The sequence below is a fragment of the Zymoseptoria tritici genome, chromosome 8 (genome assembly GCF_000219625.1).
Source record: "Zymoseptoria tritici IPO323 chromosome 8, whole genome shotgun sequence".
Taxonomy (NCBI): Eukaryota; Fungi; Ascomycota; class Dothideomycetes; order Mycosphaerellales; family Mycosphaerellaceae; genus Zymoseptoria; species Zymoseptoria tritici.
In genome coordinates this window covers 1,967,461-1,988,552 of record NC_018211.1, presented here as the reverse complement: position 1 = coordinate 1,988,552, position 21,092 = coordinate 1,967,461, and the positions used below count along the sequence as shown (strand labels likewise).

At 54.3% G+C, this 21,092-nt stretch overlaps 6 protein-coding genes across 6 annotated transcripts; 3 read left to right on the top strand and 3 right to left on the bottom strand.

Annotated features, from left to right (window-relative positions):
* Positions 1–1,848: 1,848 nt before the first annotated feature.
* Positions 1,849–3,778, bottom strand: MYCGRDRAFT_75137 (uncharacterized protein; the record flags this gene model as incomplete). Its single annotated transcript, XM_003850113.1, has 3 exons — positions 1,849–1,925; positions 1,999–2,199; positions 2,260–3,778. The coding sequence occupies 3 exons, from the start codon at positions 3,578–3,580 to the stop codon at positions 1,849–1,851; spliced, it is 1,599 nt and encodes a 532-aa protein (XP_003850161.1).
* Positions 3,779–4,008: 230 nt separating this feature from the next.
* MYCGRDRAFT_95405 (uncharacterized protein) lies at positions 4,009–4,593 on the top strand (the record flags this gene model as incomplete). Its single annotated transcript, XM_003850193.1, has 4 exons — positions 4,009–4,011; positions 4,063–4,104; positions 4,167–4,305; positions 4,361–4,593. 4 exons carry the CDS (start codon positions 4,009–4,011, stop codon positions 4,591–4,593), a joined length of 417 nt encoding a protein of 138 aa, XP_003850241.1.
* Positions 4,594–8,518: 3,925 nt separating this feature from the next.
* On the top strand, positions 8,519–9,785 carry MYCGRDRAFT_61964 (uncharacterized protein; the record flags this gene model as incomplete). The annotated part of the gene is made up of 3 exons (XM_003850194.1): positions 8,519–8,647; positions 8,719–8,987; positions 9,054–9,785. 3 exons carry the CDS (start codon positions 8,593–8,595, stop codon positions 9,294–9,296), a joined length of 567 nt encoding a protein of 188 aa, XP_003850242.1.
* Positions 9,786–10,643: 858 nt separating this feature from the next.
* Positions 10,644–11,141, bottom strand: MYCGRDRAFT_95403 (uncharacterized protein; the record flags this gene model as incomplete). The annotated part of the gene is made up of 1 exon (XM_003850112.1): positions 10,644–11,141. One exon carries the CDS (start codon positions 11,139–11,141, stop codon positions 10,644–10,646), a length of 498 nt encoding a protein of 165 aa, XP_003850160.1.
* A 1,099-nt stretch (positions 11,142–12,240) lies between these two features.
* On the bottom strand, positions 12,241–13,257 carry MYCGRDRAFT_46396 (1-(5-phosphoribosyl)-5-[(5-phosphoribosylamino)methylideneamino] imidazole-4-carboxamide isomerase; the record flags this gene model as incomplete). The annotated part of the gene is made up of 3 exons (XM_003850111.1): positions 12,241–12,530; positions 12,613–12,799; positions 12,934–13,257. 3 exons carry the CDS (start codon positions 13,255–13,257, stop codon positions 12,241–12,243), a joined length of 801 nt encoding a protein of 266 aa, XP_003850159.1.
* A 215-nt stretch (positions 13,258–13,472) lies between these two features.
* On the top strand, positions 13,473–14,477 carry MYCGRDRAFT_46371 (uncharacterized protein; the record flags this gene model as incomplete). The annotated part of the gene is made up of 2 exons (XM_003850195.1): positions 13,473–13,871; positions 13,932–14,477. 2 exons carry the CDS (start codon positions 13,473–13,475, stop codon positions 14,475–14,477), a joined length of 945 nt encoding a protein of 314 aa, XP_003850243.1.
* Positions 14,478–21,092: the final 6,615 nt, after the last annotated feature.

Here is a 21,092-nt window from a genome sequence, read left to right as displayed (position 1 = left end):
ACCTCACCATTAAGAAGTAGCTACCCAAGCAGAGCCTCGTTCCCACCCCATCCATCAGCCTCCGTGTCGTCGACTCGTCACCATGATCCTAGTACTAGCTCAAAGTACCTGTATATTACCCACAGCTTCCCCCCAACCCCTCACTACCACCAACCGGAGCAATTGACGAACCCTTTCAAGTGCGAATCAGAGCCCTCCACATCTCCTCCGTCCTCCGTCTTGGGCCGCCGAGCAGAAGCAAAGCTGAGCTGTCATGTCAACACCGCGCGCGCCGCCCAGGATCGGATCGGGAAAACCTTGCTCGTGTGCTGTTTGTTACCTTGGGAAATCTGGACTTGGGACTTACCGCACCTTGGCTTTGCTGCAACCCGCCGACCAGTCACGCCCTTGCTACCGTGCTACCATGCTAGTATGCTGGCGAACAGGCAGTGCAAGGATGCATACCGAGCCCTTCCGTGCCCGCCGAGTCCTGCTCTCGATGTGGATGTGCTGCGCTGATGCTGCAGATGGCATCAACGTTGCGTGAGATCAGATCCGTCTCGATCCCGTGAGGGGACAAACTCCTTCCCTCCGTCCGCTGAGCTGAGCTGAGTGGCAAGCTTACAGTAGTAACAGTATCCCCAACGGACACGCGAGCAGTTCCCGCTGCTGCCAGCGTACATTCACATGAATCCCTCAGGACCCTCGTCGGCAGTCACGGCAGGCAGGCTGTATACGGGCGGGGCGAGGCGGGCTTGGTGCTGCAGCTACCATGTGCCACGCCATGTGCGATGCATGGGTTCGTCGCCGCTGCCGGGCGGCTTCGGAGAGGCATAGCGAATAGATCGGCCGGAGGACAGGATCCAGAGGTGGACGTTGTTTGTCGCTGCTGGCAGGGAGTGTGTTCTAGCCCGGCAAGATCTGCCGGGTCGCATGCTTGGAGTATTGTTTGATACAGATTCACATGCAAACGCATGCGAAGCAACTCCACGCTCCGCTCTTGGGCGCTGACTTACAGTCTGACGGCACTGACCCACCATTTACTGCTATGCGGGCCTGGACACAGGTCAGACATCGACTACGAGGAGGCCTGCACTTTCAACTCCCGGCCAACCGGCGACAACTCGTGCGATACTCCGATGCCTGTCCACGCACACCGACATTCAGAACGATCTCCGAGTCACCGCGATCAGAACGCATTCTGGAAATGCAGTCGAGCCCAACGATGTCTCACTTGTCACCTCTCACCGCAAGATTGAACAGCAAGCAGCCAGCTCATCAAAATTGCACACGAGAGACGAATACGGAGTCCCCGTAACCCACCACCGGATCCGAGCTCCGAATCGGGTAAACCCTCTACCTTTGTGCATGAAAGTAACGTGGGCTGTGTGACGGCAGAAAAGATGGTTGGGGGGATGCTCTGCCGAACACCGTGGCATGCACATCCCTCCGACGATGAGCCAAGACATGTGTGCGACTGATAGGGAAGCATGGATATCGATGGGTCTCCACATTCGGTAAGCTAAACCAGCTGCCTATGTAGTAGTCCAGGCCGTCCAGGGCAAGAAGATCGTGGCTCCATTCGCACGAACTGCGATCGGCGAACCACTCGATGTCTTGCTCCGAACTCAGGCCCGCATGGACAACGGCATGACCTGAAGCTGTCTGCCGTGACCTGGCAGATCGACCAGCCATTTTCGCAGACATGTGTTTGCCGTACGGTCTTGCCAGCTTGCTTTCGAGTCTGGACCATCAACACCTCATGCAGAGCGATGGCCGAGCACTCCTCTGGCCGCCACGACACGGAGTCATGGGTACCGTTCTGTCTCCATCTCACCGATTGCATCCTCTCGGACTGGACCCTGGAGTCTAGTGATCTACATCCTCCCATGCCCGACCTTTGACCTCGTTCAGTTCCTCTACCGTCATAATCTTGCCTGTCGTGACTATACACCCAAATTTGTCAGCACTTTCTCATCTCCTCACACATGTGCACCATGAAGGGACGCAAAGACTTACAATACCCCGCATGAATCTTCGCATCAATCTCCACCCTACTATCCTCGGGAATCATCTCATCCGGAATCGGAACTCTCTCGTGAATCGGAATCCCCTGCTCCACGATCGCGTCGTGCTTCATGTTGGACATGGACATCATGCGGTCGATCTTGGTGATGCCGAGCCAGTGTAGGATGTCGGGCATGAGAGCTTGGAAGCGCACTGCAGGAGATTTAGTAAGCGTGTGGGGTGTGGGGTGGGAATGGAAGGGGAAGGACTTACTGTCTTTGACTCCGGCGATGTTTTCGGTCCGTTTGAAGTACTCGCTCGCACGATCTAGGCCTCGTTTCCGGGCGTTGTAGACGAGATACTTTGTGACTTCACCCAGTGCACGCCCTTCTTTGCGGAAGTAGATTACCACTCCGCTGCCTCCTCGCTGCGCTTCTTTGACTGCTTCCTCGATTCCGAAGATGAGGTACGGACGACATGTGCAGATGTCTGAGCCGAAGACGTCGCTCCCGTTACACTCGTCGTGCACACGTAGACTTAACTTCACATCCGGGTTGGACATCTTCTCTGGGTCGCCGAAGCAGTAGACTGTTAGTCCGCCGATGGGAGGGAGAAACAATTTGATGTCGTTCCGCGTGATGAGCTCGGGGTATGAACCGCCCGTGTGTTCGAAGAGTGACCGCCGGAGGGTCCCCTCGTCGATTCCGAAGCGTTCGGCTACGCCGGGGAGGTACCACACTGGTTCGACGGCGAATTTCGTGACGTTCAGCTCGCCCGTTTCGTTGAGGCAGATTTTCCCATCTGGTACAAGCCGGCCAAGACGTACACTCTCTTCCAGCTCCGGGACTTTCATGTGCGCTTTCGTAATGGCGATGGTCGGACGAATCTCCACTCCTTCCTCACGGATGATGTCCTTGAACATCCACGGCGCGAGGTGGCCGAGAGGATCCATAGCGACGATTTTCTTCGGGTCTGACCATGCGGGGAAAGGACCGATGTGTACGGCGGGTTCGGTGTTGGTGTAGTCCGGTTTGTGGGCCGTGTCGATTTGTTTGGCGGCGACGGCGAGGGCGTAGTAGATGCTGTAGGAGCCGCCGTGAGCACCGATGGCGTTGCGTCGGCGGATGGTGGACGGGTTGCGGGAGACGACTACGGGACCGCGAACTTGAGGGGAGGAGGCGCCCCAGGACATGGGGAGGGGGTCGACACCGGATTGACCTGGGTAGGAGGTGAGGATGATTTTGGAGGTTGCTACGCTTGGACGGCGGATGGCGGTAGCGGAGTCTGGGGTTGCTTCTGCAGTGCTGTTGGTGGGTTCCTTGGCTGTCTCGTCGATGGAGCTGATGCTGTCTCGCTGGTGGTGGCCGCGAGGAGGGAGTTTGGGACTGCTGGGACCGAATTTGGGACTGGGATAGGAGGCATCGTGAGCGATACCGGTGCTGGATAGTTTGACTCCTGCGAGGGCGTTGACTCGGCCGTTGATGGCTTCTACTGTGGTGGAGAGGACGGCATCTTTCTGTTTGAGGTCTGCTTGGCCTTGCTCGAGCTGAGTGAGCTTGGTGAGAATGGCGTCGAGCTTTGCATTGACGTCCATGATTCTTGCGGTCTCGTCAGTCAGGAGGAGAGGAGGATCTGAGTTCTGTTATCTCCTGGATTGGCTGAGGTCAAGCAAGCATTCCACGTATATGCCAAACAAAGCGGACCACGAGGCAAAGAACAAACAGTCGATCGTGATCAGTGAACAGAGGAGCTGGATGTTACAGAAAAGAAGAGCGGCTTGAGTGGATGCATCGAAGATCAACGCTACAGGAGGTCACATGTTTCGGTTAGCACGTGTCTTGATCAATGTTCTGATACACGATAGGCGCTCGCCGATGTGGAGAGGGGAGCTGGATGCGGCTCAAAATTAAGATTTGACGCTAATGACGCTGGCGCATCTCGACCTCTTGCCATAACTTTCCCTCCTCCAATTCCATCGACACAACTTTCCACCACTTACAACAACAATCTCATACAGCAAACATGGTATGCGCAATGATATAACGTCTCCGCGACTTCCAATGCTGATTATCACAGGGTAAACGCAAGTCCTCCTCCAAGCCTCAAGGCCCGAAGAAGGTACACTCCTCCCTTCCCACGCGCCGGCGCAAACCACCTCATTCACCACTGACACATCCCAGCGCGAAGCTCTCGCCGTGGCCTTCAAGTGCGTCTTTTGCAACAACGAGTCCTCCGTGACCGTCAAGATCGACAAGAAGCAAGGCGTCGGCAACCTCTCCTGCAAAGCATGCAACCAGAACTTCCAGACCAGCGTTAACTGTGAGTCCGTGCCCGTCTTTCGCTCTCGATACCCGACTGACACATTCACCTCCAGACCTCTCTGTCCCTGTCGATGTATACTCAGACTGGATCGACGCCTGCGACGCCGTGGCCAAAGATACCTCCGACACCCGCGGTCCCGCTCCTCCGAGCTCCTCGATGCGCCAACCGCAACCCCATCCGAGTGCGCGCGCAGGTCTAGCTCCCGGCGAGAAGTACACGGCGGAAGACGAAGGGTTCATTGATGATGACGACGCGGATCCTGAGGCGGATTTTGCTGATGATTGAGCTGTGTAGAGACGTGATGAGGATCGAGACGAGCAGTGGCACGCCAGGAATGTGGCAGCGGAAAAGAAAATACCATGGTTATGGACATGACGATGACAGCGAGGAACGATTGTCGAAGAGACCGCGGTAGAATGCGCGGGACTCGGTGCAGCCTTCGACTTCGCCGGAGCCGATTTCGAGACGGAAACTCGGGTGCAAGATTGACAGAGATTTGGCTCAGCATTCGGCAGACATGGCGGCGAGCGACGACGATTAGACGGGGGCATGGAAGATACCAGGTGCGAAGTGAAAAGGCGATTGTCAGCTTCAGAGCGGGATGGACCGGCCTCGAGGGCTGCATTTTTTTCGCATTGGTCCCAGCCATCACTTCAGCACAACATCGTTCCACGCAATGCGAGAGGGAGTAAAGAGGCATTGGTATCCTGAGTCAATCACAATGATACTTCAGAACACCTCACTACTGCGAATGTGAGGTGGTTGAGCACTTCTGCCGACGGCACAGAAATATCGACTTTTTCACGTTTAGACATCCTCTCTCTCCACATCCGTTCTAATCCGGTCGTCCCTTGCCATAGTCCTGCGACGGTCAAAAAGACGCGGCATGCGCGGCTCGGTGGTCGAAGCTACCAAATCCCGCCAGCTTCGCAGCGCAGCCATCGAACAGGAACCATTAAACTTCGTCATTCCCCTGGGTTTAGCACTTGTTACCCACGGCTCTGGTTCCCGAAGCACATGGCAATCCAAGCCCACGCCTACTACTCCTCCTCGAATCCTTCGTCATGCATACAGCTATTACCCATGGACATGGTTCTATGTTACCAAATGCGTGCTGGCGGTTGGTCATCAACCCAAGGTCTGCAGTTTCGCCATGTACTCGTGGGAGGAGTCCAGGCACAGACGTCTATGTCTATACTCCGATTCAACATGGGCCGTACCACTGGCTCGTTCGATTGGACTCCATGAACCGACTACGCTGGATGAGGTACGTCCAAATATTCTGGCAGAGGTACGTCCAGCTGCATGTCCGAAGAAGATGGCAATGGATGGGGTATATCTCCATCCCCCATCTCCTCGTGTTCCCCTACCTTCTCGCAACCCAACCCGCCACCACAAACAAGGTCATCGCTCAACAAACACCACCGTACCACCCAGAGTCCGCAAAAATGGCAGACTCTCCACAATCCCCAACCCTCGACGACCCGAACGAAAGAACCTCCTTTCCCCCTCTGGCTCGCGTTCACGCGAACACCCCCTCCACACCCACCCGAACGACCAGATCCGGTGCAAGCAGCAATCCCAGACCGAAGAAGAAGAGAAAGTTCTCCACTGCCTCCCTCCGCTCCTTCCTACGTCGCAGTCTGCGCCACGTCGGCTTGGCTTCAAAGAAGAGGGCCCTTGAACCACCCACTGCAATCTCACCACCAGGGGAGGAGGAGGAGGAGGAGGAGGGCTCCTTCAACCCACCCAGCTCATCACCGAATGACTCCACTCAACCACCCAGCCCAGCCCTCCTCCTCGCCGAACCCGCTCGACCCGAACCCTTCGGCTACCCCCTCCACCGCTGCCCCAAACGCCTCCCCAAACCCCACTACCTCCCCTTCACCCAACCCAACCGCCGCGGCTACGCATCCTACATAACAACCCACTGGCTCCCCTACCTTCACTCCCGCCTCTCCGGCCTCTCCACCCCCGACCGACACCACTTCCTCTCCTACTTCCTCTCCGAAAAATGCACCTCCGTCTGCTCCGCCGCTCAGAATTCGCACTTGGAGAAAGATTACGTCTGGCTGATCCATCGGGACGCGGTGTTGGCTTGGTTGTACGAGAATTCGTGGGCGGTGGGGGAGAGGACTACCGCGATGAGGGGTGCGGGGAGAGGGGGGTGGAGGGATGAGGAGAGGGAGAGGATGGGGTGGGTGGAGGGGTGGGGGGCGTTGAGGGAGGTGCAGGGGGAGGTTTTTGGGGCGTGGTGTGAGAGGGGAGAGTTTGGGGTGGGGTTGTTTGGGGGGGAGTATGGGGAGATGGGGTGGGGATTTTGGGAGGTTGGGCCGAGGGGGGAAGGGGTTGAGGAGGTGTAGAATGGGGGCGTGTGAGATGGGCATGAGGTGGAGGGGGGTTGTGAAAGGGTCCTGGTGGAGATGGAGATGGAAACGGGTGGGCGTGAGAGAGTGGTGGAGATGGGGTTGGAGAGCGATGAGGATTGAGCACGGGGTTGATGGTGATGATGGATGTGGTCATCGGTCGAGTGCTTTTTGGCGTTCAGACTTGATTGTGCGGTTTGCGATGCGGCTGGAGACCTGGTCGACAGCAACCAGACGCTCTTCGAAGGGGGATTGGAGAGGATAATAGAGATTGCTGATGCTGGCGAGAATATTGACCAGACTGCTTATCTGCGATGGACAGTGCTGGTTGGAGGCCCTTCAGGTCTGTGACAGTCATTCGCAAAAGTTCTTCTTGTTGCCAATCGCCAGCATGCCTTTCATTCACAGTTCAGCGTCTGGGACGGGTACGTTTACGTCGCTATTGCACGTTCGTGTCAACACTCAGCAGAGCACTTCAGCGATGAGCCACTCCTGACAGAGGTATTAGCTCGGTTCCGCGTATAGGCCTCGAGAAGGACGAGGGAAAAGGCTGCCGTCATCGCGGCAAAAGTGCGAAACCTTCCGTCCAGGCGAAATCGCACATATTCCTGTTGGCGCTCGTGGTTCGCACACTGTAGATGAGCAGACCTGGGACTACTTGTCGATCGAATGATGCCGCAGCGTCCAGCGCGTGTTCGCCGACGGGCGCCTGTGTTCTTCCTGACTCTTCGGAGATGTTGAACTAGCCGCATAGCCCCCGTCTTTATCGTTGGCATAGGATGGCGTGCTGAGACGCAGCGATATGCCCATCGTTCGCAGACAAGGACGCGAGCGAATGCATCACCATCCCACGCGACATGACGCCCACGTCGATAGGATGGCTCAGCCTTGCTCGACTTGCGAGCAAGCAATATGCTTTTGATCGTGCTGCGAGTGATCGCGGATATGGTGAGGGTGCTGTCGCGTCTCCTTCAGGTCGATGTGCTGAGAGAAAGGGAAGCCATTGCTGGGCGGTGTCTTACCCTCCATGTCGGATATGGCGACTCCACCAGCGGAATCAATTGCTGCTTCGTTTCAACGCACATCTGCGCCGGCGATCCGGTCTTTAGTGCTGGGCGACTTGAGGGGTTCCTTGTCAGGACGCCTTGCATCTTCAGCCATCATCATCAGCATCATAGTGCCTCTTCCTTGACCTGCGATTGCGATAACGCATCCTCAAACCATTCGCTTCCGAATTCTTTCTTGAAACATCCCACGCGAGGGGAGTCGATGCGCGGGTGTAACGCCCGGCAGCCGACACGCTTCTCGACAAGGATGCCAATTTCGCATCGTTCTAGAACATGACTCGATCGGCCAACAGGCGGCCGAATCTGTCAGGTTGTTTTTCGGGGAATCAGGGAGCCAGACTGGGATGTTGGTGGAGTTGCCGAGATGCTGCCATGAAAATCTCCTTTGTTGGACAGAAGGGCCAATTGGAGATGTTGCGATGGTCAGCGACTCAGGTCTTGACGTCTTTGGCGATTCAGTCCTTCGAGATTGTCCACGTCGTGGGGGTGTCAACATTGGGTTGATGTCTTGCATATCTTTGCATCTGCACATACGAGCAGGGCTGTTCCCGGGAAACTCCTTCACAAGATCGAGACAAGGATCTGGAGGGGAAGTGCATCGAATCGGCCAGACTCTCTCTCTCTCACGAGACAGACGACTTTCTTTGACTTGCTTGCTTCGAGAGCTGTCTACCACGACTGTTGATCGCCCCGCCAACCTTACTTCTACCTCAATCGTACTACCTTCCACCTCTTCTACGCAGGTCCGCTGCTAGAACCTCGACAACCCTCGACCTCGAATCGACACCCACCTCGAGTAACCTCCGCCATACCCCTCCTCAAATCCAACTCACTCCACAACACCACCCACCATGCCGCCCCAACAAAAACAACGCAAAATGGCCATCGTAGGCAGCAGATCCGTCGGTAACACCACCACCTCCCTCTCCCCTCATGCCCCTTCTCCAAAACCCCCACTAACACCTCTCTCATCTCAGGCAAATCCTCCCTAACAGTGCAATACGTCGACGGCCACTTCGTCGACTCCTACTACCCGACGATCGAAAACACCTTTTCCAAAGTCATCCGCTACCGCGCCCAGGATTTCGCCGTCGAAATCATCGACACGGCGGGTCAAGACGAGTACACCATTCTCAACAACAAACATTTCATTGGGATACACGGGTATATGATTGTGTATAGCGTGGCGAGCAAGCAGAGTTGGGAGATGGTGAGGATTATTCGGGATAAGATTTTGAATCATTTGGTGAGTTGACATGTCTCAAACTCTGGTGGTTACGCCATGTATACTGATTGCCTTTTTTCATTGCAGGGCGCCGACACAGTCCCCATCATGATCGTCGGCAACAAATCCGATCTCCGCCCCGAACAGCGACAAGTCCAAACAGCCGACGGGAAGAAACTCGCGGAAGAGCTGGGGTGTGGATTCGTCGAGGCGAGTGCGAGGTATAATGAGAATGTGGGCAAGGCGTTCGAGGGCATGATTGGAGAGATTGAAAAGGGACAGGAGGCGGGACAGCCGAAGGAGGGGAATTCAAAGTGTGGGGTGATGTGAATGAGGGATTGAAAGAGACGGCGAGTAATAACAGCGGGTTGTTGTTTTTTCTCTCGGGAGAGGAAAATGATGGGATGGGTTGAGCGGGAGAGAGGAGGACGTGGGATGCCACCTCCTTCTCACACACTTCGGGTTGGCAGCGATTGGCCTCGAGGGTCCGGGAATGGTGTTTCTTCTTTCTGGACGGACACGATACACGGTCGCTTTTTTCTCCGGACGGTCCTTCGTTCCATCGACATATCTCCCTTCTCTTACGGTTGACAACGACGAGAAGAAGAGAGGCAGGACTTACACGACACCCCTCGAGCGACAGATCCGACTTACTTTTGCTTTCCAAGAATACGGCGTTTCAGGTCCAGGAGCAATTGATGTTTAAGGCGGGAGTTGGGGGCAAATGGGACATAGACGATGCAGGCGAAAGCACTGGCGCTTTGTGGGGTTGTGTTCGTTCGGTGGGGGGGTGGTTTTTGCTTGGTTTGTACCTTACTTTTTCAAGGCGGGTTTGCCTGTTTTCATGGGTTTGCGCGTTTGTGGGAGCCCATCTGTGAGTTTGTGTTTGGTTTGCCGCTGGGGAAAAAGGAAAGGAAATCGAGAGGCGCCGAATGAGATATGTTTGTTTTGCAAGTCTCAGTCCTTTTTCTTTTGCTTCGCTTCGCTTCGCCTCGCCTCGACTCTTTTTTTCTTTTGCACCGATTCTGTGTGACTTGTTAATCTACGAGGAGACGTGGACAGTCTTCCTTTTGTTTTAAGAATTATTCATGGCTACATTGGAGTCCGGTCGCGATGCTGTGACTGCTTGTATCATACCCGTGACCGTTTGATGGCGTGGTGAAGCTTAGGTTGCATCACCTTACTTACCCCTTTCGAAAGACGGAGAGTACGCGAGGAAGGAAAGCGGTGTTGTTAGATTCATCTTTTTCTGCATCTGCCAGAAGGAACAGACTTAAAGCGAAACGATGCAGTGGTCGTTTTGGAAGAAAACAAAGGTCATTGATATCGAAAGGGTGCAAGCAAACGCCGTGCACTGCTGAATATCCGTTTTTCCCAAAAGTTTGCCAGGATGGATCGTTTTACCAAAACGCCATGTTAATCGTCAAGTCGCAGATTTGCTCTGCAACCCTTTCCCGAGGTCGTATTACCCCTTCGCTCAACATTACCAGCACGCCCGCGTTGGAAACCCCGCCAAAATGTCCCATCACCACCATCTCGGAGAAAAAGAAACCCACCCTCTACTTCCAATGCCTGTAAGATCGTTCCTGTCTTGTCCACCCGTTCTTTCCACATGACTGAGCATCATATATCCCTCCCTCTTTGTTCCTCACCTTCCGCCTCTCTCACCCACACAACTCAATGATAGAACGCCGGCATAGCACCAACCTCACAATCCCTCTTCCTTCCGCGATGCCACGCGTCATATTCCTCCCTCGTCATCCTTCCATCCTCCCTCATACCTCCACCAACCCCCGGCGTGGTCACCGGACTCGTCTCCTTCGCCGTAGGTGTACACGTCCCCGAGGTACTCGCTCCACTCCACCGTCCCTCTTCCTTCCTCACCTTCACGAAACCCTGGAAAATCCCACCCAACACTCCTCCTCCTCCTCCTCCCGATGAGGATGGAACGCGGCTCATGGAAGGTCGTTGTTGCGACAGTGCGAATGTGAGACTTTGCGGACACGGCATGGAAGATTTCTGAGCGGTGCAGTGCGGGAGGTGGGCGGAGAGGCGGGCGGTGTGGTCGGCGAGATGTTGTTTTTGTTGAGTTTGTTGTTTGGCGAGGCGGGCGGCTTGGTCGGCGAGAAGGCGTTCTTCGTAGTAGGAGGGGGGGAGGGAGTCGACGTTGTACATTTTTTTTGGCGGAAGGCGGATGGGTGGTGGTGGACTGGTTGGTCGGGTGGGTTCCGCGCCCGTGGAAAGATCGACGCTGCGGGATGTATTGTGGTCGCGGTCGTGGTCGTTCGTTGGTTGAATCGGTTGCAGTATCGTAGTCAATGTGGGTGGGTCGTAAAAGTGAGGAAGTCGGAGCAGATGACAAGAGTGTCAAAGTCTCACGCGACTCCGCCCGTATCCGCTGACGTCGAAGATGCTTGGGAACGGCTTTGCGGAGGAACAATGTTTGAGGATCCTCCTGGAGTCAAAGGTGACAGCGGCCCGTTCGTCCGCGTGTACCTGCTGACAGACGGGATGTACAGAGGTACAGTCGTGAGGTACCTGGAAGCCCGCCCGGAATTTGTAATTCTCGTTCTTGCCGGTGAGAGGGAGGACCGAAGGTAATACCGCTGGAGAATTGGACTCTCGTGATGTTGTGGATGAAGGGAGACAGAGGAGTGGTGCGAGAGTGGAAGAAGGAGGGAGAGTTGTGTGCGTTGGACAATCCAGGTGGAAAATTGGATTCTGGACTCGCTGGGCTGTTTGCGGGGTGGATTGGCTGTAGGGCTGAGAGCAGACAAGACTTTTAGAACAATGCATCACGATCCAATGAGTCGGTTCATTGATGGGAGATTGTTTTGTTCACGGCACACTGACATTGAGATGGATGACATTGACGACAGCAGATTTCCGTCACTGAACAAATCTGGAGTCTTATCGTCGATTCCTCAAACGCTGACCGAGTTCCAGGCCAGCAGCATCCCGGCTAAATTGGCAGCTCGACCTCTCCTCAGCAATACCCGGATTGATGATCAGGATGAAGAGCCATGCCAGAAATGATTCCACGTTCAACGCTGCCGTGTACTGGCGGAGCAGATCCGTCGCAAAACAGTAGCACTGCATCCAGGGACCTGGACGATGCTTCTGAGGGGCGTCTGTACACATCCCCCACTAAGGTACGCATTCGAAGTCAGTCCGAACTTGCATGCCGTGCAACATGACTGACTGCCTCGCCGCAGCAAGCTCTTCCATTTCGCGACCTCAACTCTATGCCACGGCTCCCATCCTCACTGCCCATTCACCCTCTCCTCCCCTCATTCCAACGACAACACTCCTCAAACGTGACCCCCTTTCCCCCAAAAATATCCAACGCACTCCCAATCGTCAAATCCACCTTCCCACCACTCAAACGCTCCACCAGCTCCAAATCCTGTAAATTCCTCCCTCCTCCCGCGTACGTTACGGGAATGGTACAGATGGAAGCGAGGTGGCTGACGAGCTTCTCGTCGATGCCCGCTTGCAGACCCTCGGCGTCGGCGGCGTGGATGAGGAATTCTGCGCAGTAGGGTTCGAGGAGGGAGATGTTTTCTAGGAGCGAGGGAATGGAGTGAGCATACAGCAATGCAGAGCACATGGGGTCTCAGTACTGAGGAGGGAAAAGGGGACCTACCTTTATTGATCTCGAACTCGGTAATAGTCTGCCATCGATCCATCGCTACTCTCCACCCATCTCCCACTCGTCGACAGCTGAGATCTATGACCAATTTCTCCTTGTCGCCGCCTAGAGCGCCGAGGACGGATTGCAGGCGTTCGAGGGAGAATTTGCCCGAGGGAAAGAGGAAAGATGTGATGATGACCTACCGGGGAGAAAAGGATCAACAATACGTCCTTGAAATGAAAGCAAGTCGCTTCGTAGAAGTCAAAAGTCCTACAAATTCCTCCCTCCCACCCAATCGGAATAAGAACGAAAAGAAAAGAGGAAAAGACCTACCCTCTCCGCCCCAGCATCCACCCACTCCCTACAATTCTCCTCCCCAATTCCACCTCCCACTTGCAACCCTCCGGGCCACGCCGCCAACGCCTCCCTCGCCGCCTCGTCGTTTCCCTTGCCCAACATAATCACATGTCCACCCTTCAGTCCATGTTTGCGATACAGTTCCGCGTAGAAAGCCGCTGGATGTTCGGAAGTGAAATTCGTTTTTAATGTTTGGGCGGAACTTGAGGTCGAAGAAGAGATTGCGTCCGTCAAGGTACCGCCGACGATTTGTTTGACGGCGCCGGCGTGGAGGTCGATGCAGGGGCGGAAGATGGTCATTTTTTTCCAGTCACTGTGGGCAGAGACGAGATGATATGTATGTGAGAAGGAAAGAGAGGAAGGCGGCATTGGAGAAATGTTGAAGATGACGGAGGAGGAACAGAGGATCTTAGAGTTTTGCACTAGAGACGGACGAGCCCGTCGATCCTCGACCTCGTTTCGAGATTTTGCGATGTGCACGAACATTTACATATATCACAACCAAACAAAAGAACATGGCAATCCTCCTAGGAAAACGAAAGCGTGTGGTCGTATCAGAGTCAGCGTCAAAACCAAAATCAGAAGCGCAGAAAGCTGCACCTAACAAGCGAAGAAAAGAAAGTGATGCCTCGTCCGATGGCGAGTCGGCGAGAGCACTTTTTCAAAAAGCTTTCGAGGCGAAGTTCAAACCGTTGCCGATGAAAGAGAAGAATAAATCCAGTGAAATTGAAGACGAGTCTGAGGAGGATGAAAGCGAGGATGATGCCGGCAGTGATCTGGACGATGAGGACTTATCCGGGTCTGACTGGAGCGGGATCGAGGACGGCGACGAGGAGGTCGAAATCGTACAGCACGTCCTTCCTGAGTTTACGAGAGGAGGAGATAGCGCAGATCCGGGAAAGAAAGCATTTATGGTATCAATCAAGTGGCAAAACATTTTGAAGAGAAAATCCCATGCTAATTCATCCCTCCAGTCCTCGAAACCACCAACCCTCGACTCCACCCAAAAACAAACCCCACTCAAATCCTCCAAGACCACAACAGCCAAAGAAGACGAAGAGTCCTCTCTCGAAGCAGCCAATCTCAAAAACGACCTCGCACTCCAACGCCTTCTCTCGGAGTCCCACCTCCTCACACCATCCGCCACCACCACCCAACCAACCGGCGCATCCCGCCTCCTCGCCCTCGACCAACGCTTGCAGACTCTCGGCGCGAAAACTTCACTCCTGAAACAAACGAACATGCCTCTCGCTCACCGCAAAGGGATCGTCAAGAAAGGGGCGGAGAGGGAGGTGGGGAGGAGGAAGGAGGCGAGGGAGAATGGGGTTGTGCTGGAGAGGGAGAAGAAGGTCGGGAAGGGGAAGGATGTGAGGAGGGAGAGGGGACTAGGAGCACCGGGGGTGGGGAGGATGAGAGGCGGGACGTTGAGGTTAAGTGAGGGGGATGTGAGGAGTATTGAAGGCAGGGGTGGAGGGAGGGGTGGGAAGAGAGGCGGGAGAGGAAGAGGGAGAGGGCGGTGAGGCTGAGTGGTGGTAATGATTGAAGGGGTGCGAAAAATCGAAGATCAATGCTGCGACTTCTCGGAAGCGACTGGACTTTTCCGCTGCTGCGTCGGGCAGACTCGACTGCTCCAGAAAGCTGGCCCACAAATCTTATCCTCCACCCAAACTCTCCGGCCACAGGACTCAATCAACAGTCGATCGGAGCCATCCCTTCAAGCGCAGGAAAATCTCAAGCAAACGAGTTAAAGCCTCTTCGGACTTTCATTGATGTACATCCGCTGCTACCGGCTCGACAACACTCCATTCCACACGCCATCACCGCCGAGGTCTCAATTCGTGGCAAAGATGTATTCCCTCCGCTCGCCACAAGGATCAGGTGCAACCCGACAACGGGTCATATACCCGCTCGGCGTCCATCAGAACCACACTCACTCCATCATCTCCGCCTCTCAAGTCCCTCCCACCTATCGTCGCTGCCTCCGACTTCCCAACAATGCCCACTGACAGTTATATCACCCTTACGATCAACGCTACACCGCAGAAGCGATACAACTCAGCAATGGCCCGCATCGCCAGGACTTTTACCGCCCGTCATCACACACCAGATTCCATTCATAATCACAAAAACCCAACCCCGATTTCACACAGCAGGTTCACTTTGCACCTTTCAACCCGCGGTGGCGGCGGGGTCGAGGGAGAAGTGTCAGCTCGTGCAAGGCTCCCAGCACGTTCGCGCGGGAATGGCTGCCTCATTACTCCTTCGAGACTGCGGTACTCGCAGTCGTTTTTCGCTCGTGTGGGTTCCAGCTTGCGATGCAGCATGTGAACGCAAAGATGAACCAATCGCGGCCGATGCAAGCGGCGGATTGACAGCATGAATTAGTGCCCGCTTCTTGAGCTGAATTTTCGACGGCCCCGTGTTGGATTTCATACTTGTTCCGGGCAACGTTGCGGCAAGGTCTGCGGAGGACAGTGCTGGGTTTGGTATGCAACCTAGAAGGTGGTAGATGCGCCTGCGCTGCGAAGTGGCCACTATCCTATGCGTTCACCCGCTGTACTACTTGGGCATTGCTGCTGGCCGGTCGTGACGAATGGCGAGAATGCAATTCGCCGGGCGGTTGGAAAATAAACGAGAACGATAGAACTGGATGATGTCGTCTCGTATGCGTCCTCCCACAGGGACGAAAAGGGAAGCTGCGACATGACATTCGAAAACGATATGAACCAGCTATGCCTTACCTTGCGTCGACTTGCTGTCGCTGCGGACTGCGGTCAGCAAGAGTCCTTTTCCTTCTTTCTCCTAGAGCTATGCGGTGAGCGACTCCGGCACATGGAGATGTATAGGCGTTCACAGATTAAGATGCGGAAGAATCCATCGACGTCGTTGACCGGCTCTGCACTTTCTGTCAACAGGTCCCCGAATTCGGCGGACTTCGATATGCATGGCGGGTGCATTAAGATGCTCCCCTAGCTGTCATGGCGATGAGAGGGTTGGTGTTGGTGGATGGATCAACTGTGAGGATCCTGTTCCTTCCTACTCAGCGGTCTTGGAGCAATGGACGTCGAACTCCGTATAGCGCCATCAATATACCTTGACTCGCCTGAGCATTGCAGACCGCGAAGCGTGCAGTCTCGCCCAACGGCTGGCTGGTCGTATGATGGAAGGCCGTTTTCACAGCACACTGCTGACCTTTCTGATGACTGCAGATACTGTGGACTGCGTCGTAATGCATTTGAGATGGTAAGGATACCTGCGAGGTGAGCTCAGAAGCATACTGACAGAACAAGAGGAAGCATGCTATGATCAGAGCCATTCGAGATGGCAAAGTCAGTCCAGCCGTCTCCCTCGGCTCTGAGGTCCGACATCCCGTCGGTCCTGACTCGCTCTTCGGAGGAACACCCAAAACTGCCTTCACACCTCCACAGATCTCAAATCCTTCGACTCTGAATCGATGCATGGCGCAGATCCGGAGAAGGCGTGGCGGTTTGACTTGTCTCTCTGCTTCATCGTAGCGTCGGAGGAGATGACAAAGGTTGAAGACTTGTGAGCTAATAACGAAGCAGCGGACTGCAGTGGATGTATAGTAGCAGCAAATATAGCCTCGTGGCGGACTATCAGGCTCCTCTAGATCGTCTTTAGGTCGGAGCTGGATGTCGGTGCCGAAGATGGTTCCGTGGCTTCGGGGTCCGTAGCGGATGGAAGTTGGGGAGCTGTTTGCATTGCTCGCGTGCTGCCATCTGGTCAGCAACGTGCTAGCGGAGAAGGACTTGGTCCGCAGGCTCAAGCACAAGGAATGCGTCCACGCTCAGTGATGGCAGCTACGTGCGACCTCCATGCCTAGCTCATCACCTCGCCGAGAAAGTGCAGCGAAGGTCGGAAGTAAGGTAGTCCTCAACCGATCGCGACATCACCGCGATCACAGGGAACCAGGTTTCATTTCGTACTCCGCAAACCCCAGCTTCTGGTCGCATTCACAAGATTCATCTCCTTACCCCAGAAAGCAATCACATCATCAGCTCGTGCGTGCCCGATCCGACACTTCTTCTACCATCTTTCCAGAAGCCGTCAATTGCCTCATCCGACCAGGCTTACCCTGTCCTGGCCCCGGAAAAAAAGTCGCAAGGGTTTCGTGATCTTACGACATCCTCATCTCGAACGCGCCACGTAACCCAGCACCTGAACCATCCTTCCATCATGAGAAGGTATACCAGCATACAAGCGATCTGACACACTCGATACTTACTTTCGCTGCACGACCGCGCGATCGAGCCAGGTGTTCCGAAAAAAGAAGCGCGCATCGAAGTCGTCAAGTCCCGGTTCCGCGATTCCAGACGCTCTTCCAGAACAACCTTCCCACCCGCCCACTCCACCCTAGCTCAACTCTAAATCATCGCCCTTGTTCGCAGAATTGGAAATTACATCCCCGCGTGTTGTTCTCTGGCGGCGTGTCCGAGCGCGCAAAAACTCAAAAAGTGTGATGAAAAATTTGCAGACCAGGAGCCGGCCACGTGATTGAAGTCGTAAGAAAACAAGCTCTGATCTACGACGAGCACGTGGCTTGGCTTACGCTCGCTGCCATCTTGCACGGTGGTGCCCGTCGGAGGAAGACCTCTGATCGGGAAATTCGGAGCGTGGTTTTGGGAGCGTGGCGTAGACTATGGGGCTAGTGGCCGCGAGGGCAGGACGATGGATGTGAACGTGTTTACTGCCCCGAGACTTTGAGCGCACACGCGACGCAACGGATTGATGTGAGGACTGTTGGTGAGATCTGGGGTTATTACGGGGCGGCCAATGTGAAAGGCGGGCGCAACCATGTCCTGTTCTTGTCTACCGCTACAAGGACGTGCCTTGTTCGAGTTTTGAAAGCAGTACAGCATCGCAGGCGACGCGATGTAGGGAACAGGGCTGATTGTGCTGTGGCTGTCATGTGGATTCAAAGTCAGTCGTCAGTAGTCACTTCGAGGGAGGGCGATGGTCTACTACAAAGCGAGATGAAACACCACCAACAGCGAGCGCAAAGAAACTCTTCATTGATCAACAAGCCACGCTGATTGATCCAATAGAACTAATCCAGCTGAGAAATCCGGCAGAGAAAGATGCGAAGGAAAGAGAAGCCGTACAAAACTTCCCGAGGCGAATTTGACTCGAAATTGAACATGGAGGGTGTCGTCCGCCCCGTCGTCCACAAACGGGCCGAATACACACCGGTTCGAGATGCTGGAGCCCCGCGGGCGCGCTGTGACAGAATCGAGGAGAGAGAGACCCAGCTCTGCATGCCTCCACCTCCACTGCACTCCACATGCGGGCGAGGTCCACCCTGCTGCGTTCTGCGTGAGCTGCTGCTGTCGAGGCCACGTCTATGCAGGCCACGCGCGAGCTGCCTCTCTATCAAGCGCGGCTGTGAAAGGTGTCGTGGACTTCTGGCAGCATTTACATACTGGGAACGCTTGTCGTTACACCCGCGAATACGCGTCCAAACGCCACGATACATAGTCGGTGTGGAGGTGAAATTGACTTCCTTCCTCCTCTCTCCACAGTCAGCCACGCGACGTGCCCTGTGCCCTTCGCTTCGCTTCGAAGCTTCTTCATCGGATCATCAGCGCGAGTCAATTGGAGCCGAATCACCCGACGCCGCAGTCAGCCGCGCCCAGGAGGAGAGATGCGCGCTGCTGGCGCGAATCGAATCACTGCGGACATTTGCTACCTACACACCGTTCGGTCGGATGTGGAAAGATCCAGATGTGCCTGGTGTAGGATCGTGTTGGAGTGTGGATCCCATGTTACTCGTTAATTATGAGATATGGTGAAAATGAGCTAAAATGTCTCTCCACATTGGCTGTTCTTCTCCCTCGGCGAGGCTATGGGCAGCCATGAATCTCATCTGCGGGCAGCCATACACGTCACCTCTGTATATACTCTGTATATACTCGTTATGAACGAAGAGCTAATACACAAGCGTGTAACTGCATAATACGCGTTAATGTCTACCTCTCTTGTCGCGTTGTTGTTGTCGTCCTATACATACTACCTTTATACGCGTATATACTGCTTCTACACGCAGATCCTTAGCCTTCGTTATGGCCGAACAGACTTCAACCCAAGAGCTCGATGCTAACGGCTATCCGTTTATCGACGATATACACTCCGATGCTAACGCCGACGCCGCCGCCGCCGATAAAGAGCTCGTTAACAACGAAGAAGAGGACTTCTTCGGCAGCGACGAAGAGATTGAGGAGTTTGAACTACTCCCACCGCCCGAGCGAGTCTTCTCGTCTCTACCGGAACTAAAGGCCTTTATAAAGGTCTAAACTCGAGAGTACGGATACGACCTCGTTATACGCGGATTAAAGAACAACGGGTGCTGGAAGGACGTCCGCTGTGGACACGCTGGAACAACACGCAACTATCGCAAGATCGACGCGAGCAATCGTCGTCGGAAGACTAGTACACGGAAGCACAAATGTCCTATGCGGCTTTGGTACAAGGCGGAAGATCCGAAGAACAAAGACGGAGCATAGTCAATTCGTTACCAACGAGAAGGCCGGCTACGTATCCATAACTATATAGCGTTTAGCATAGAGGCTGGCACCGCCGGTATGCTAGCATGTTACCGTCGTTGGGACCGAACCGAAGAAGTAATCGACGAAGTAATTCGTCACAAACGAGCTAGGCTTAATATAAGCGAATCGCTGGCCCTTCTTCGAGATAAGTTTCTAGACTTGTATCCGAAACGAAAGGATCTAAGTAACATCCGCCAGAAATACCGGGCTCTCGTTCTCTCCGGGAAGACAATCGCAGACGCAACACTCGAGTTGTTACAGTCGAAAGGATATGCGTATAAGTACTCGGTTACAGCGAACGGCTGCCTTAAACAACTCTTCTTCGTTTACCCCGAAAACCTCGAAGTCTGGCGACACTTTCCGGAGGTTATTCTTGCGGATAATACATACAAGGTCTATCATTTAGGACGACTAGTGTTCAACTTCTGCGGCGTTTCCGGAGGTAACAAGACGTTGCCCTTCGGCTTGTGTATTATGGCCGGTGAAGACGAAGCCGCCTTTTAGTGGGCTTTTGAGGCTATGAAAGAGATCCTCGTTAAGAACGAAGTCCGGTTACCTGAACTCTTTGTAGTCGATCGAGACAGGGCATGCTTAAACGCAATGTCTACCGTGTTTCTAAACACTCCTCGACAGCTATACGAGTGGCATCTTATGAAAGATGTCCTTGCGTATACACGGAGCGAATTTCCACAGGAAGCAGACGAAGAGAATGGGGGCTTCGTTAACAGCGAAGAGGCAGAAGAGTTCTTCGAAACCTTCCGAAAGGCAGCTTTCGCTGACACCGAAGACGAGTTCAAAGTTCACTATGCTGCGCTGAAAGATATATGGCTCGGTAGCTACGAATACCTACAGAAAGAGTAGTTTCCTTATACCTCGCTCTAGGCGGCCTTTCGTCTAAACCGAATACGAACCTGGCTTATCCGAGCAACATCTCGAGTCGAAGGCGTGCATACGATGTTAAAGCAGTGGCTTAGAACATCGCAGTCCGACACCTTCGGCCTTGTCGAACGTACGATACCCTGGTGTGAAAAGCAAGCACAGAAATACTAGTAAGACCTTTCGGATGAAACGAGCCAGACCTTGCTACAAACTCCGGTAATCTTCTACAAGCTGCATCGAAAGGTATACCGGTACGCGATTACGCTCCTTATAGGACAGTACTCGTTAGCAACGGATAACATAAAGCCGGTTACAGACTGCACGGGGGTATTTACAGAAACAACCGACCTGCCTTGCTCGCATTACATCCGCGAGTGTATTGTCCAGAAGAGGCCCGTTTCCCTCGACGTTATCGGCAGGCGCTGGAAGTGCACTCGAAGGGACCTCGTTCAAACCGAAGACAACGAGGCAGAGGAGATCGAGGAGATTAAGTCGTTGCCTTCTCGTCGGCAACGAGGAGCACAACGCATCTAGCTGCACTAGCTTGCTCGTCGTCGTCGAGAACAGCCAATCTCGAGCAACCGTCGGGATGCATTGTATGCAGAAACAGTTAATAAGAATCACTCTGCGTCTTAAACGAACCCTTCAAAAAGGAAGAAGAAGATAACGAAGAAGAAGGGCAAGGTAAAGGCG